The sequence below is a fragment of the Arvicanthis niloticus genome, chromosome 16, assembly GCF_011762505.2.
Source record: "Arvicanthis niloticus isolate mArvNil1 chromosome 16, mArvNil1.pat.X, whole genome shotgun sequence".
Taxonomy (NCBI): Eukaryota; Metazoa; Chordata; class Mammalia; order Rodentia; family Muridae; genus Arvicanthis; species Arvicanthis niloticus.
In genome coordinates this window covers 59,211,181-59,228,776 of record NC_047673.1, presented here as the reverse complement: position 1 = coordinate 59,228,776, position 17,596 = coordinate 59,211,181, and the positions used below count along the sequence as shown (strand labels likewise).

The 17,596-nt window shown below is 49.1% G+C and overlaps 1 protein-coding gene across 9 annotated transcripts in view; it reads left to right on the top strand.

The window, feature by feature from the left end:
- Sugp2 (SURP and G-patch domain containing 2) overlaps positions 1-17,596 on the top strand; it is a 28,273-nt gene that overhangs the window by 183 nt on the left and 10,494 nt on the right. For 3 of the 9 annotated variants that reach the window (XR_004608440.2, XR_013104442.1, XM_034519998.2), the window contains exons 2-6: positions 2,291-2,413; positions 4,949-6,514; positions 10,953-11,073; positions 13,619-14,106; positions 15,598-15,709. Coding sequence is in view for 3 of the 9 variants with exons in the window: in XM_034519998.2 (XP_034375889.1) it covers positions 2,291-2,413; positions 4,949-6,514; positions 10,953-11,073; positions 13,619-14,106; positions 15,598-15,709 (2,410 nt within the window). In the remaining 6 variants the exon portion in view is untranslated. Of the gene's footprint in view, positions 1-87; positions 303-428; positions 716-2,290; positions 2,414-4,948; positions 6,515-10,952; positions 11,074-13,618; positions 14,107-15,597; positions 15,710-17,596 lie in introns of those variants that run through there. The other 6 variants (XR_004608441.2, XM_034520000.2, XM_076914323.1 and 3 more) reach the window with 5 other exon arrangements.

The window sequence follows — 17,596 nt, the reverse complement described above, 5'->3', positions numbered from 1 at the left end:
TGCTTCTAGGTGTCGCTTCCCCTCAAAAGTGATAGTTTTCACCTAGATAGACTCTGCCCTGAGAAGTGAGCAGCGCGCCTGCGCGAAAAAGCCAACATGGCTGCCTTCGACGCTTGCGCATGAGGGCCTAGGCGGTGGCAGTCAGCGCCTGCGCACCAAGGCAAGGCAGCGGCTTGCGCCTGCGCGACGCGGCGCTGCGGAAACCGTTGGCTTATTTGCATCTCCCCGCCTCGCCTGGCGGTGGATAAGGAGTCTGAGGAGGCGGCGGCGGCGGGGGTGGCACCGCGCGCAGCAGGCTCTGGGTGAGGCCCGGGCCCTGGCGACCTGGGAGGGCGGGCCCGGCGGTGGAAGTACTCCGGGTGTCCCTAGGGCGAGCGCGCTCCTCCGGCCTGTCTCGCGGGTCCATTCATTACGCTTGAGCCCACAGTCGGCCGGGCGAGCTGGGCGTAACGGCGAGCGGGCTTCGGGCCTCCAGCTGCTGGGAACCGCTGTAGCCTCCGTGGCTGCGGGTCCCATAGACAGGGAAACGGAGGTGCAGACAGATTAGGTACCTTGATTAGATTTCAGGACCAGCTGACTCGGAGGAGTCCCTGCTCTTAAATGACAGAGAACAAGGGGGCGTCCTATCGCTTTCTCAGGGTGTGGGGAAACGAGGTGATGGTTATAGAAATGACCAGAAGGAAGGTTTGCCTCTTGAAGTTGGAAGTGTCATAAGGTAGGCTGTCACTGATACAAATGCGGCTTAGGTTTTTTTTTTTCTACATACAGAAAGTGCCCTCACAATGAATGCCCTGTTGGTCAGTCTCAAGACTAGGATGCCTGACCTCGATGGTTCACTTCTCCATGTCTGCTTTTTCTCTCGTGTGTCAACATCTTTTCTTTCATTCCTTTTTTTTTTTTTTTTTTTTTTTTTTTTTAAAGGCAGGGTCTCAAACTGATTATGATGGCTCACCCCTGTAATCCCAGTTCCCAGGAGGCAGAGACAGGGTGGATTGCACTTTCATTGCCAACCTTAGTGTGTATGTATGTGCACACACACAAAGTTTGAGGCCAACCAGAGACATGTAGATCATTTAGACTCCCTCCTACTCGGTTATGCTACCAAAAAAAAAAAAAATAGTAAAAATAAATGAAACTAAAAAGACTGGGTCTGCAGAACTGACCAGTACACACTGGCAGTCCTAGTTTTTGGAAGGCAAAAGCAGGAAGATCAGAGGTTTATAGCCTGTGCCAGCGTGGACTACTCTCATGTAGTTGCAAAAATCCAAATAACAACAACAACAAAACAAACAAAACCCTCATGCACACACGAAACTGGGTCTTGCTATGTAGCCTAGGCTGGCCTGGAATAGACTAGGTAGCCCACACAAGCTTTAAACTTGTAGACCTGTTGCTCAGCTTCTTAAATAGCTGGGATTACATGCTTGTACCACTAGGTCCTATCCTGTATGTGTGTGAGTGTGATTGTGTGATTGTGTGTGTGTGTGTGTGTGTGTGTGTGGAGAGAGAGACGGGGGGTGGGGAGGGAGAGAGAGAGAGCTAGAAATCGATGTCTGGTCACTGATTGGCTAGTCTGGCTGACCACCAAGCTCTAGTGATCTTCCTTGTTCCTTAGCATCATCAGATGTTATAGGCACGTGTGTTCTCATGCCCAGCTTTTTTTCTGCTTAATTTCGTGTATTTCTGGGTACATGTATGCCACAGCACATGAGCGGATGTCAGAAAACAACTTGGCCAGTTTGGACTCAGGCCGTCTTGTTTAGGCCCTTACTGAACCAGCTCAGCCCCCTTTCCCCTTTTAAGATTTTATTTGTGTTAGTTGCCCAGTATGGATGCTGAGAACTGAACTGGGGCTCTCTGCAAGAACAGCAAGCACTTTTAAACACTGAGCTACCTCTTCAGTCCCTCAGCCCTTTTATAGGTTCTCACTATATATTCTTGGCTGCCCTGCAATAGGAAATGCCATTGCCTTAGCTGGAACCACTGCCTGCAGCATGTCACCCAGCTCCTTCTGTGCTGTAGGGACTCAGCTCTTGGGTAGGCTGTTGAAAGAAGCAGAAGAGATCTTGCACTGAGACTAGCCCAGAATGCACAGTTGCTCGCTTACTGTCATCTTGTGAGAATGCCCCTTACTCATCCAGAGAATTCTCAGAGGTGAAGTGAGCTCTGGGAAGCCCTTCTCTAAACTGTGAGTCAGAGTGGCCATTCTTCCAGTTGTGTTACCTGGTTTTGGTGGTGATTTTTGACCTGAAGTAAGCTGTCTTGATTAGTGTGACTTCTTTCACTATAGGAGAGAGAAACATGGCAGCAAGGCGGATGGCCCAGGAATCTTTGGACAGCGTATTACAGGAGAAATCTAAACGGTATGGGGACTCTGAGGCCGTTGGTGAAGCTCTCCATCTTAAAGCTCAAGGTAAGTTAAGATGTTTGGCCTGTGCAGAGGAGCTCTGTGGACTTTTGTGCTTTGGGGACAAGCTGAGCTGCTGTGATCCTTGCTGGACTTGTCAAGAGGAGATCATATTTTCTTGTGGCCCACTTGCCAGCTAAGTATGTAGAAGGTATTGTTAATGAGTAGAGTGTGTCAGCCAAACATCCTCCTCACTAAAGAATTTAAGCATGGCCTTACTTGTGCAAAAGCACATACTCTGCTACTGACTATACCCCAGCCTCCACAGACGAGTTCCTTTGTATGTGTGTGAACATGCATCTGAAAGCAGAGGTCAGAGGACAGCTGCAGAAGTTGATTCTCTCCTTCCACCATGTGGGTTCCAGAGATCGAACCCAGTTATCAGTCAGGCTTGTGGCAAGTGCCTTTATTCACTGAGCCATCTCAACAGCTGTCTTTCTCTCCCCCTGCGCCGCACCCCCCCCACCCCCCCATATTTTTCAAGAAAGCATTTCTCAGTGTAACCAGACCTGGCTGTCCTGGACTGGACTTGCTTTGTAGACCAGGCTGGCCTCGAACTCACAGAGATCCTTCTGCCTCTGCCTCTGCCTCTGAAGTACTGGGATTAAAGGCATTTTCCACCATGCCTGGCTAGCTGTCCCCCTTTTAAGACACTGCCTCAGCCTCCAGCAAACTGGCTGAACTGAAATCTTAGTTCTTGCAGGCATCTATAAACTTATTGAAAACAATAAGATTTGTTGTTTAAAAGTTTTTTTTTAAGCTTGATTAGCTTTCTAGTATAAACTTTAGATTACAACCTAACATTGCAATATCAAAAGGTTGAACATGCCACGATACTCAAGTGCCACACATCATATCTGTGTTTTCTGATGGGTCTTTGGCAACTACTATGAATGAACCCACAGTTTCAAAAACATTGCTCTATGTAGTCCTAAGTGTCATGGAGCTTGCTATATAGACCAGGCTAGCCTCAAACTCAAATCCTCCTGACTTTGCCTCTCAAGTGCTAGGATTAAAAGCCTGACTAATCTACTAGTTTTTGTTGTTATTTTGGGTTGGGGGTGGGGAGGGAAACACAAGGTTACTCACTGAAGCTGAGGCTCACTATTTATTTCAGCTAGACTGGCCAGTGAGTTCCTAGTATCTCCCTGACTAACTCTCAGTCCTGTGGCTGCAGCTTGTACAGCCATGGCTGTCCCTTTGTGGGCAGTAGGAATTTGAAGTCAGGTTCTCTTGCTTGCACAGCAAGCATTCTTTCTTACCCACTGTGCCATCTCCCTACACATCACCTCTTCATTTTCTCAGCAAGACTAGTGAGGGCTTGTGTTGTGATACATAGTAAGGAGCCTGAGGCAGGATGATCTCTGTGGGTTTGAGGCCAGTTTGGGCTATATATCAAGACTCTGCCTCAAAAAGAAAGAGAAAGGAAAACGGATCAGCAGAAAAACAGTAAGCCTTACAGAGTGCCACAAGTTGGGAATGAGGCCCTGCAGGCCTGTGATGAGCCCCTGCTGTGTGTGGGGGGGATTCATGGTGGATGAAGATGCATATGATTTGCTCAGGGTGAACCACAGATTAAATACCTTTTGCAAGAAGGGATGTCTAGGAAGGGATGTTCATTGGCTAGTGAGGCCCCTGGATACCTCATTAGCATGGAGAACTCTAGGCTCTATGCTACGTGACTGTTTGTCATGGTCCTCTTATTGTGGCTGCATCCTTCAGGACAAGAATCTGATCAGGAGCTAGTTTGAACTCCTGCCGTTCTCAGTTACGAGTTTTATCAGGGTTCTGAACTTTGCTACTACCTTATGAGTTCTGTCTGTTGGTCCCATCCACTGCCCCACACATGGGTTATTCTTAGCCCTATATAGAGCAAGCTAGAAGATGCTTCCCCTTTATATGTAATGGCATGGTGGCATCTGCACAGCACAGAGGTGTTCATCTTCCATGTGTTTTGCATTCTCCCAAATACAGTCAGAAACTTTGGGAGGCAGTGCTCCCTAGTGTTGTATAGGGAGAATGCTGGGCAAGGCCACACTGAGTGCAGGTGCAAGTTTCCCATGTGTTCTTACTCCGGCTTGGTTGAATGTATGGCGGCAGTTCTCAGTGGGTCAGTGCACATTGGCCAGTGGAGAGCTGGAGGTGTGTGTGTCTGTGTGTATGTGTGCTCAGTGTGTGCAGGTATCTTCCCCAGTCATTTTCTACTTTGTTTATTGAAGCTGTGGATCTTCCTGAACCTGGAGTCACCAATTTTGGCCACTGTGGCCGGCCAGCTTGCCTCAGGAACTCCTTGTCTCTACTTCCTGAGAATGGGAAATTGCAGGCAGGCACGCCTGCTTGGTTTTACTGTGGGTTCTAGGGATCTGACCTCATCTCCTCACACTTGCATGGCAAGCACTAAGCCATCCAGGTGCCTCTTTACCCATTTTAAACAATGTTAGAGCAAACTGTTTGCACCTCACACTTGTCTAGAGTGTGGGTCATTCCCTTCCAGTCCATGCTCTAAAGTGCCTTCTGTCTGTCTGTGGCCATCTATTTCAGATCTCTTAAGGACAGGCTCAAGAGCCAGAGCAGATGTCTATGAGGACATTCATGGTGATAGCAGGTACTCCGCCAGCGGATCTGGAGTATACTCACTAGACTTGGGAAGAGAAGGTCTGAGAGGTGACATGTTTGTGGGACCCTCCTTCAGATCTAGCAATCAGTCTGTTGGTGAGGACAGCTATCTTCGCAAAGAATGTGGCCGGGATCTGGAACCAGCCCATACTGACTCCCGGGACCAGAGTTTTAGCCAGCGGAACCTGGGACCTTTTCCTTCTCAGGACTGGAAGCTTGCGCTCCGTGGCTCTTGGGAACAAGACTTGGGTCACTCAGTTTCTCAAGAGTCTTCCTGGTCACAGGAATATGGTTTTGGGCCCTCATTGTTAGGAGACTTGGCCTCCTCCAGGCGGATGGAGAAGGAAAGTCGGGATTATGATCTGGACCATCCTGGGGAGGTGGACTCTGTGTCTAGAAGCAGTGGGCAAGTCCTGGCCAGAGGCCGGTCTCTAAACATGGCTGACCAGGAAGGCACCCTACTAGGAAAGGGGGACACTCAGGGTCTGCTTGGAGCAAAGGGTGTTGGGAAGCTCATCACACTGAAAGGCATGGCCACGAAGAAAATACCTGTTGTCAGTCGTGTTACTTCCAAACCTCAGGGCACTAACCAAATCCAGAAAGCCACCCCAAGTCCTGATGTGACCCTGGGGACAAATCCAGTGCTGGATGAAATCCAGTTCGCTGCTCTGAAGATTCCCTTGGGGCTGGACCTTAGGACCCTCGGCTTCCCCAGAAGAAAGATGGGTTTTGATGCCATAGACAAGGCAGATGTGTTCTCAAGGTTTGGCATAGAGATCATCAAGTGGGCAGGATTCCACACTATCAAGGATGACCTCAAGTTCTCCCAGCTCTTCCAGACTCTGTTTGAACTGGAAACGGAGACCTGTGCCAAGATGCTGGCCTCCTTCAAATGTTCCTTGAAGCCAGAGCACAGAGATTTCTGCTTTTTTACCATCAAGTTTCTAAAGCACTCTGCTCTGAAAACTCCCCGAGTTGATAATGAGTTTTTAAACATGCTTTTAGACAAAGGTGCTGTGAAGACCAAAAACTGCTTTTTTGAGATTATAAAGCCCTTTGACAAGTATATCATGCGTCTCCAGGACCGACTGCTGAAGGGCGTTACACCTTTACTCATGGCCTGTAATGCCTATGAGCTGAGCGTCAAGATGAAGACCCTCACTAGCCCACTGGACCTGGCTGTGGCCCTGGAGACCACCAACTCTCTTTGCAGGAAGTCCCTGGCACTCTTAGGCCAGACCTTCTCCTTGGCTTCTTCCTTCCGGCAGGAGAAGATCCTAGAGGCTGTGGGCCTCCAAGACATCGCCCCATCTCCAGCTTACTTCCCAAATTTTGAGGACTCCACTTTGTTTGGAAGGGAGTACATAGACCACCTGAAGGCCTGGCTTATGGCCAGTGGCTATCCCCTCCAGGTCAAGAGGGCTGTGCCCCCAGAGCCCCGAGACCAGAAAACCACAGCTCAGACCTGGGCTGCAAGCACTCTGAGCCAAGGTAAGGGTTTCTTTTTTTAAAACAATGTCACCACTACCAATGCTACAGTGTTTTTATTCAGTGTGTGTGTGTACAGGTATGAATGCCAAGGCATGTGTTTGGAGGTCATCAGAGGACAAACTGAAGGAATCAGTTCTTTCCTTCTGCCAGAGAGTTCCGAACTCCAGTAGTCAGGCTTGGTTTTAAGCACTTTGACCCACTGAGTCATCTTGCTGTCCTGAGGTTTTGAAATATGTGTGCAGGGTGCAGGCAAATGCATATGTTTGAAGGCTACAGGACAGCCTCAAGTGTTGCTCTTCAGGAAGGCAGTCCACCACCTTTAAGACATGGTCTCTCACTGAACCTGAAGCTCACTAATTAGGCTAGACAGTAGGGCCCATTAGGCCTCCTCTCTCCACTTCCCTGGTTCTGCCATATGCATGCATCGCCCTACCTTGCATTTTTTATGTCAGACCTAAGATCAAAGACAGGTAGGTCCTCAGTGTTGTAAGGTAAGTGCTTTGCTAACAGACATTGCCCTAGATCTTACCCTCTCTTTGAGATTGTGTGTATGTGTACAACATTTGCTTATTTATATATACGTGCCTGAGTATGTACACTCCACACATGTAGGTCAGAAGAACCTCTGGGTTCTGGGAATAGAACTTGGTCCTTTGCAAGAGTAGCATGTTACCTGCCATTCCCTCTCTGAGATTTTTATATATCTTTTTAAAATGCTGAGACTAGAACTCAAGGACCCAATTCTTTTTCCCTTTGTTTTGAGCCATTTTCATGTAGACCAGGCTGGCCTCAAACTTCTGATCTTTCTGCCTCCACTTTTGAGTTCTGAGATGATAGCATGTACTGCCTCCCTTGCCCCTACTTTCTGAGGTCCTGGAGATGGAGCCCCAGGGCTTTGTGCATGCTACACAAGTGTTGTTTCCACTAAGTCCAGTTTCTCAGCTTCAAGATTACTTTGGAAAGAGACCTATGTATGAGAAAGATGTACAAAACTGATTGGCTTTCACTAGGAACAATGCATGCATGACCCCCTTCAGCATGGGATTGATGTTAGGATGCTGTGTTCCACTGAAGGCAGAGAAAGCAGGACACCAAAACCTAGTGGATCCTGTGCCCTGCTGGTGGGACGGGTAGTTACTAGGGAGACTATGATTGGGTACTGAGGGCTGTCAAGGAGCAGCTGAGACATTCCAGGTGGTATTGGTGCCTTTCACTCCGTTCCTTCTAGACAGCTGTCAGTGGCAGCTCTGGTGTTGACCAGGAAGAAGGATAGAAAAGCTGCTAGTTTCCCTCTCCTCTCCTGTGAGCCCAGCATGCTGTCACACCCAGCCTTCCCAGCATCAGAGGGCATGGTACTCATCTTTTCTCTACTATGACATTACCTCTAGCCCAGGAGGTGTCACTTTCCCCTCTGCCCCCAGCCCTTCCCTTTATAGAGCCCTGATTGCACCAAGCAGCAGATGTCCCAACACAGATGACCACACTACTTCTAAAGAAAAGTCCTTTCCAGAAGCAGGCTGGATGTATTTCCTTTCTCATCTTCAAGTGCTGGAGGAGAAATGAGGATAGCAAGCACCCAGTGCTATGGGGAGCAGGGCTACAGGGCCTCAGGCTTACCCAACTCTCTAGGCAGGGACCAGGCACTGCAGCACACACACTGTGCTGAGGGTGTAGCTGCCTCTCTTCTCTCTTTAGGTTGTTGTTGTTGATGGTGATGTTGATGTTGTTTTAGAGTCCTTTTATGTAGTAACCCCAACTGACTTGGAATTCACTGTGTGACCAGGCCTGTCTCAAATTGAGAGAGCGCCACCTGCCTCTGCCTCAATGCTAGGTTTAAAGGTGTGTGCAGCCCTACTCAGAAAGATTAATTTTTTAAAATTTATGTGTGTGTGTGTCCATCTATCTTTGAGTGTATGAGAACAGAAGCCTGAAATGGGTATCAGGCCCCTTGAACTGGTGAGGAGATAGGCTTGTTGCTTGGATGCTGGGCTCTACTCAGGTCCTCAAGAGCACCAGCAAGTACTGCTAACCACTAGAGCCCTCCTTTGTCTTTTTTTTTTTTTTTTTTTTTAAAGTTGTAATGTAATCTTGTTATGTAGCCTAGGCTAGTTAGCCTCAAGCTTTAAATCCCCTGCCTCAGCTTCCCCATATGCTGAGAGGACTGACATCTCAGCTTATCTGATTTCTGCAGCACTCACTACATCATGACACTGGCCATGTGTAAATGACCCCACTTTTCCCTCAGGGGCTTCCGCTACCTGGAACAGTAAAGGTTTCTGAAGCAGAGATAGGCATCTCCTTGGCAGCCTCTGCTCTGAGTGCACAGCTGTGTGGCCAGCTACTTCAGCTTACGTCACCTGTTCCTCTACAGACACTCAGTGTTCATTGAACTTGGCATGATGGCACAGGCCCATCATTCTAGCCTGGGCCAAGAGAGACAAGACTGCTGAAAGTCCTTGGCTCAGAAAAAGGGATGCTGAAAAGCAAAAGGGATGCTGAAGAGATGATTCAAGAGTTAAGAACACTAGCTGGGGCTGGAGAGACAGCTCAGTGGTTAAGTGCACTGACTGCTCTTCCAGAGGTCCTGAGTTCAATCCCAGCAACCACATGGTAGCTCACAACCATCTGTAATGAGATCTGGTGCCTTCTTCTGGTGTGTATGAAGACAATTGCACTGTACTCATAAAAATAAGTAAAATCTTAAAAAACAAAAACAAAAACCACTCTAGCTGCTCTTTCAGAGGACCCATGTGCCAGCTCACAACTGTCTGTAGCTCCAGTTGAGAGTGACTAGTGTCCTGACCTCCATGGTTATCAGGCACATAAGTATTACACAGACATGTAAGCACCCATACACATAAAATAAAAATTAAAAAACTAAAAGAGGACCTGGTAAGATGGGTCTTTGGTTAAAGGCACTTGCCACCTAGTATGACAACCTAAATTTAATCCCTGTGGCCCATTTGGTAGAGGGAGATAACTGACTCACATTGGCGTCTGGCTGCTACCTGTAGGCCATGATATGTGCACATCCTTTCACACATTAATTAGTTATTTAAAAAAAAAAAAAAAAAAAAGACAGGGCTGGAGACATGGCTCAGTGGGTAGGAGCACTTACTGAATTAGCATGAGGACCTGAGTTTAGACCCCAACAGCCATGTAAAAACTGTAGCCATGCCCATAATCCCAATTCTGTAGGACCAGAGATGGGATGGCTGCAGTTTGTTGTCCACTGGAGCTTGCTAGCTGCCAGCCTAGCTCCAGGTTCAGTAAGAGTCCACATTTCAAGGAATAAGGTGAAGAATAACAGGGCACCCATATCCTCTGACCTCTGTATCTGGACACGTGCACATGCACCGCATACATTTACCTGTGCGTAGATGGTACTGGGTAACAGGCACACACGAGGGGTTCTGTTGAGTTGTGCAGCAAGTGCTCTTGACTAAGCCCCATCAATGATGTCTTTTGTTTTCAGGTATTTTGTTGAGTTTGTTTCTGTGTGTGTGTGTGTGTGTGTGTGTGTGTGTATTTACATATGTGTGTAAGAGTAGAGTATAAGTGTGTACTATATGTGTGAATGTATAGGCTCTTATCACTCTCTGTCTTACTCCCTGAGGCAGGGTCTTATTTAATCTGGAATGAGGCTGATAGCCAGCAAGCTCTAGCTGTCCTCCAGTTGCCACCTCCCGCAGCACCGGGGTTACAGGCATTCACTGTAACACCCAGCTTTATATTTTGGGATTTGCAGCCACTGAGCCATCTCTCTGACTCCAGGGTTTTTTGTTGTTATTTGTTTTTTACCTATTTATTTATTTATTTATTTATTTATTTATTTATTTTTGGTTTCTACAGACAGGGTTTTTCTTTGGAACTCACTTTGTAGACCAGGTTGGCCTCCAACTCACAGAGGTCTGCTTGCTTCTTCCTTCTAAATGCTAGGATTAAAGATGTTCACCACCATTGCCTGGTGGTTGTTTACAAAAACTGAGTCTTACTATGTTGCCTAGGCTGTTTGGAAACTCTTGGGGTCAGACAGTCCTCCTGCTTGACCTCCTGAGCTGTACCACAAGCACACAACACCACCTCTGCCTCTAGCTGCATCTCACGTGCTGTTTTCTAGGTTAATACTGAAGCAGTCAGGCTTTAAGCAGCCTGTGTACAGCAGTAGTGGATCTGTGCGTAACAGCTCCTCTCTGGAGTCTATACCGACCTCTCTGCAGCCCAGTGATTCTCACAGCTGACGGCTCAGGTGGGACATGGTTCAGCAGGGCATTTTCTTCCTCAACCAGGCTTTCCTCTTTTCAACACCAGTGTTCTATGGTTGAAGGTTCCAGCTGCTGATGGCCTTGTGGATTTCTGCTGCCTTCCAGTTCACTGTCCTGGTCTCCAGGCCTTTGTGGTCCACCATTCTTTACAACATTCATTCTGTATATTGCAGCAGTTCCCCAGCGGGCAGATCACAGGGTGGTGGACACCATTGACCAGCTTGTCATGCGTGTCATCCAAGGAAGGCTATCTCCCAGAGAGAGAACACTTCTCCTGCAGGACCCTGCTTACTGGTAGGCATAGTTATTTTGTCTTTTTTTTTTTAATCTTTTTTTTTAAGGACATGTTCTTATTTAAGAAATAATTATATTATGTGGATGAGTATTTTGCCTGCGTGTATGTCTGTGCACCACATTCATGCAGTGTCTGAGGAGGCCAGAAGTGTGTGTCAGATCACCTAGAGACAGTTTTCAGCTGACATTTAGGTGCTGGAAATTAAACAGCTAAGCCCTCTCTCCAGCCCTATTTTATTTTTTGCAAGAGCGGTTGAGCACCACTCACCTTCTCTGCTGGACTGTCCTAGGGTGCAAAGAGACAGGTGCCCTAAAAGCACATGGTAATAAAGGGAGTTTTACAGCCCTGGGAGGCAAGAAGGTCAGAACTGGCAGCCAGCCTAGACTACAGGATAAAGACTCTCTGTAAAAAACTTAAGGCTAACGAACGTTTTGCCTCCATGTGTACCACATGCCTAGTGGCTGGAGAGGTCAGAAGGTGGCAATGGCTCTTCTTGAATTGTAGTCATGGATGGTTGTGAGCCACCGTGTGATTGCTAAGAATTCAACCTGGATCTGCTACAAGAACAGGAAGTCCTCTTAACTCTTAATCACTGAGCTAACCTCTGATTTTGTTTATTTTTTTAATTATAAGAGATAAGATATTAAGTTGTGGCTCAAGCTATACCCAGACTCTCTGGGCTGAAGGGATCCTCCTGGCCCAGCCCTGGTTGCTGTTGACTATACACTGGCTACCTGTGAATTGGTCTGTACCTATCCTTGCTTTACAGATAGAGGCACTGTGCTTGCAGGTTGCATAGCTAAGATGAGCTGGAGCCGAGATCAAAAGCAGGGGAGGAAGCTGGGTGGCCTTAGATAGGTGAGGGAAGCTGAGACCACTTGATAAGAAGGCATCCTGGTATAGAGGCCTGGGGGTAATGTCACCAGAGGGACCTGATCTAGAGAGGACCGCCCTGCCACAAAGACACTGGACATAGCCTAGCAGCTGATGGTCACCACTAGAGGTGGCAGATAGAAGCCATACTTGGTAGTGTGTGGTGGAGGAGCTGGTTTTACATTCTGGCATTCCTCCTGCTTTAGCCTCTAGTGCCGGGGTGGCAGGTGAGAAAAGTACACACAGGTTCTAGCCTTGCTTCTCTTTTGTGCTGGCTCTCTGATCATTTATAATTTGTTAGGGAAGTGGGGCTCTGGCTCTGCCAGTTGTTCCTTTGGGGAACTCTCAATCACTTCCAGGGACTTTTCAGTTGTCACTTCTAGTATCAGCAAAGGGCTGGGCTCAAGACCGTTTGGGTCCTAAAGTCTGGGTTTTCAGTGCCCCATGCAGAACAGTGTCCTGTCTGCATGAGACGTACCACCTCCAGCACATGGTTTGCTTTGAATTTTGACATCCTCCTGCCTCAGCCTTCCCAGTGCTGAGGTTGTGTGTGTGTGCCGCCTCATCCACTGTCTTGTATGCTTTACATAATCTCTAGCTGGCTGGAAACACTGGAGGCAGCGTGACTTGTCCACAGCTTCATTGATAAGGGCAACGGCAGCAGGGGTCTGTCTCTTCTCTTTCTGTGTTACACCCAAGCTCAGTTCACTCCCCAGCAGCAAACCTGGGTGTAGAGGGCTAACTGTGACAATTGTTTGGGTTTTCATTGTTGTTTTGTTTTTGTTTTTGTTTTATGAACTGGTGAATGCCAGGGTCCAAATGGAGGACACAGGTTTCTATTCCTTCTGTTCCTTCACAGCCAGCAGAGTTTTGACATCCTGTTCCTGAGGGAGGCAGTGAGATGACCACCTCGGCCTAGTTTACTCAGCTGCCCCTAGTACATTTGCAGGTGTCTCGGACTCCCTCGGCCTTGCCACAGCTCCCTCAATAGCACAGGGAAAGCTCACAAGCACTTGACCATCTGGCCATGTGAGAGGAGCCCCTCCCCTTTGTCTGCTGTGATGCTGCAGGACAGAGGGAGCCTGCAGCTTCCCAGGCTCGGAGCTCCCTCCTGGCTGCTCACCAGAGTGGAAAAGGAGTCCAACAAGTGCTCAACTGCACACCTTAATCCCAGCACTCTGGGGACAGACACGGATAGAGCTTGGGAAGTTTGAGGACAGCCTGGTCTACACTGTGAGTTCCAGGCTAGTCAGGGCTACATAATAAGGCTATCTCAAAAACAAAACCAAACAAATAAAAAGATAGTGTCTTTCCAGGCAGTGGTGGTTCATACTTTTAATCCCAGCACTCTGGAGGCAGAGGCGGGGAGATCTCTGAGTTCCAGTCCATCCTGGTGGATAGAATGAATTCCAGGACAGCCAGGACTACACAGAGAAACAGGAAGAGAATGGCTCATTTTTGTAGTCCAGGCTGGCTTTGAATTCTCTGCAGCTTCAGCCTCCCCAGTGTTAGGACTAAGAATAAGCCTCTGCACCCAGCTGAATCCAAGCTTCAGATTTTGTAGGGCACCTGGGCAGCAGAGGGCATCAGGTCCCTCACTCGGGAGGGCAGCTATGCCTTGCCGAGCACAGTACTGCTTTCATAGTGCTCTGCCCTGTGTCTACTTGGCAGGTTTCTGTCTGATGAGAGCAGCCTAGAGTATAAGTACTACAAGCTGAAGCTGGCAGAGTCACAGCGACTGAACCACAGCTGGCCCATCGTGGAGCGGAGGCCAACGCCAGCACAGTGTGCGGTGCGTGCCATGCTGTATGCACAAGCTGTGCGAAGCCTCAAGCGCAGACTCCTCCCATGGCAGCGCAGGCGGCTGCTTCGCTCCCAGGGTCCTCGAGGCCTGAAGGCCAAGAAGGCCACCACTGCCCAGCAGACATCCCTGTCCTCAGGCACTCGTCAGAAACACCATGGTCGCCAGGCTTCTGGCTCCTTGAGGGTGAAGCCACCACCACGGGATTCAAGTGATGCTGCCCAGGACTGCCTACCAGAGCCTGCCAAACCCCGTCCTCAGCCCTCCAGCCCTGGAGCCTTGGGCCCGTCTCCTCGGCCAACAGCAGGGGATAACTCGGAGGCCCTCCCGGCTTCTTCTCGATGCCCCTCTGCTAATAGTAGGTGTTCATTCCTACCCCATCCTGTCCCTGCTCATCTGGGTCCCCTGGGGTGGTAGGAATTGGGACACTAGGTGCTCATCAGTCTGGGCCAGACGGCAAGCTAGAGTAGTCAGAAGAACCTGGACAGGATGAATACATGGCCACACAGTCCTTCATATTCCTCCTGAGCCCTGACTCCTGAGAATCTGACAGTGTCCTTGCTGGGCACTCCCCATAGGGTGCTGATACTGGGAGAGCCAGGCCAGGCCTGAATCTCCATCATGCCACCATTACCCTCGAGTGTGCCAGAATCCACTGAGGTGAAAGTCATATGGAAAAGGACACGTTTTTCAGAGAACTCGCACATACCCTCTTATGGCTTTGCTCGGTTTTGGTTGTGTTTATGAGAGGTTTGAGACAGGATCTCTCCAGGTAATTCTGGAGCTCACTAATGTAGACCAGACTAGGCTCAAACTCACAGAGATCTATCTGTCTCTGCTTTCAAGTGCTGAGATTAAAGGCATGCACCACCAAGGCCTACAAGAGCTTATTTTGTGTGAGACGTGGTCTTCATAGCCTTGGTTGGCCTGGCATGTACTGTAGCTGGGATCGGGCTGGAACTTAGAACCACTGACCTCGCACATTCTTGTCCCCGTGCCTGGCCTCTACTACATTTTGGGTAGCCTGGCAGCACCCATACTACATGATGCTGGGTTGTGGGGCACACCTGTCATCCAGCACTTGGAAGGTGGGACCCAGGAGGACCCTGATTTGCATGGTCAGCCTCACCTATGTGAGACCTTGTCTCAAATGATAGAAATAATTATTTCTGTATTATTTGGGGTGGGTGAGAATGTGAAGTATGAACAGAGAGAGGCAGTTGCTTTCTAAATGTCTTCATTAGTCTGAGTTCTTAGTGCTAGCTATTGAATGCAAGGCCACAGGTCTGCTGGGCAGATACCACCAAGCTATACCTATACCCCAAGACTGTTGAAGGTATTTCTAACCTGGCCTGGGGTCCATGTACTTAAACCCTCATGGTATTTCCTTAGATGCCTCTGTAACACTCTGCCTCTGCACAGCTGCACTGCTAATGATGCCACTCATTTGGTTATCAGCACCTTACCTTTCCTCTGCCCAGGGGTCCCATCCAGCTTTAGGTGGGGACATGTGCAGACTGCACAGTGCCCAGGCCTTACCATAGACCGCCCATGCTTCTCTGCTTCTGACTCCAGCACTGTCCTGAGCTGTTGGCTGGATGTCTGCTGACTTAAACCTTCAAGAGTCTGAGCCGTAGGTTGGCAGCCTGTTGCCTCAGGTGATGAGGTGTTCCCCCACAACCAGCCCAGGTGTCCATGGGTCTGCTGATGCTTCTGCTTGCCACAATCTGCCTGTCACCTAATTTTGACAAAGAGAAGACTGTCTAGAGTCACATGGTGCAGGGAAGGACCAAGGGTAGGCAGCCTGAGTCAGGCTAAGGAGCCACTACCGCTGCTTTCTGTTTTGTAGTGGATGCAAAGACCATGGAGACTGCTGAGAAGCTGGCCAGATTTGTGGCTCAGGTCGGCCCTGAAATTGAGCAGTTCAGCATAGAGAACAGCACTGACAACCCTGACCTGTGGTATGTGCCTTGGACTCCACCACACCCCATAGCCCACATGCTGTGAGCAGGCAGCCTGGGTTCCACCTTCAGCTAAGCCTGGCCCAGAGCTGGCATCTGTTGGGTCAACCTTCACCCAGATCATCAGGAAACGCCTCACCCTCTTTTCCATCCACCCTCACACAAAGACAAAGGGCTGGGTACTCCAGCAGCATTTGTGCATGTGCCTCACAAGTTGTCTAAGAAAAATCCAGAAACGACCCCTGAACAGCCACAGATGCTGTGGAAACTCTAGCCTGTGGTGGAAGGCCTCTATGATGAAGGTGCTTGTAGGCTCCTCCAGAGGCCGTATGAGACCCACCCCCACCCCACCTCCACTGTGCCCATGTATTCCTAGGACTAAGCTTGGCACTATTGGGTTTCCTCCTACTTGCTGGAGAGCTGTGTCATGGTCTGACTGAAAATGCAGTTGAATGTTTTTCTGGATGTAAGAGGCCTGGTGCTGCAGCGGAATACAGTTGGAAACTTCAGGTTTGGCTAGGGCTGGAATTAAGTTGATATACTTGCCTGGTGTGCACCGAGCCCTAGTGTCTCCTGAGCACTGCGTAAGCCACCTGATGTTCCATACCTGTCTTGTTAGCACTTAGAAAGTGGAAGCAGGAAAATTAGTAGCTCAATGTCATCTTTGCTACATAGGAAAGTTGAAGTCCTGCTTCTAAAAGCACAGAACAGAAGGATGGAAAGCAGGCAGGATGGACAGAAGGCAGACAGGCTGGCTTACATGTCTTAAAGAACTTATGGGTCCAGTGCAGAGCATGCTGCTCTGGCTGCCTGGGCCTGGGGTGTGTGTTTGTGTGTGCTGTGTCCTGCACTCCTCAGCCCTGGCCCTTGATTGTCCTGCCCAGGCTGCCTCCTGCTCCCAGGAGAGCCAGTGTACCATGTTCAGAGCCACATCCTGCTTGTTGAGTACATGGACTTTCAGGGCTGCTGTGCTACTCCCTGGGTCTGAGCTGACAAATGCTTCATTTCAGGCTGTTCCTTGGGCATATACCACCACACCCAGCTGGAATTTTTAATTATTCTGTTGTTCTAATGTAAAAATCACCTAGAGAAGTCCCACTCACACTTCTCAGTAACAAGGAGGAGCCTTCTTGTTTGTGCATCTTTCATTTTTCTTTCATACAGCTCAGTGCCGAGCACTCGCCCAGTTAGCTAGCACTGCAAAACCATGTCCAGGCCTCTCTCCTTTCCACCTACGCATTTGTCCCCTGACTGGTGTTGGAGCCCCTGCTAGCCTGTAGTGTGTCATTCATAATACTCCTTTAACAGTGCTGCCCAGTGTGTTCATGAAGGGCACCCCAGGACCTCAGGTAGGTCCTGCCCTCCCCAGTGTCAGAATAACTGCACAAACAACACCAAGGGGGAATGGTTGATTTGGACTCACGGCTTCTGAGGTCTCAGTTTGTGGTTGGTTTGGCTTCACTTCTCCCACTTAGACACAAGAGAGGCACAGCTGGCCTCTGGAGGCCAGGAGTAGAATAGAGCATGTGTGTGTTACCAGTGGGCTGCCTTTTCCTCCCCTCTGCTTCATCTGAGTCCTTCATTGGGTGGTTCTGCACACTCTTGCAATAGGCTTTTCTATACTTGCTGACCCCACAGCCATTCAGCTCTGTCCCCCAAACCCTTCTTACCAGCCAAGCTGATTATAACCCTGTGTGCTTTCCCACCTTCTGTCTGTCACCTCTTCCCTCCCCAGGCAGCTGCTCATCACTGTCGCTGTCAGTCTGTACTTGGTAGAATCACTGTATATGTGTGTGCCTGTGTGTGCTATTATATGTGTATGTCTGTGAGTGTTGGTGCACTTGCTTATATGGACACACAAGGAAGCCAGACACTGAATGTCTTTCC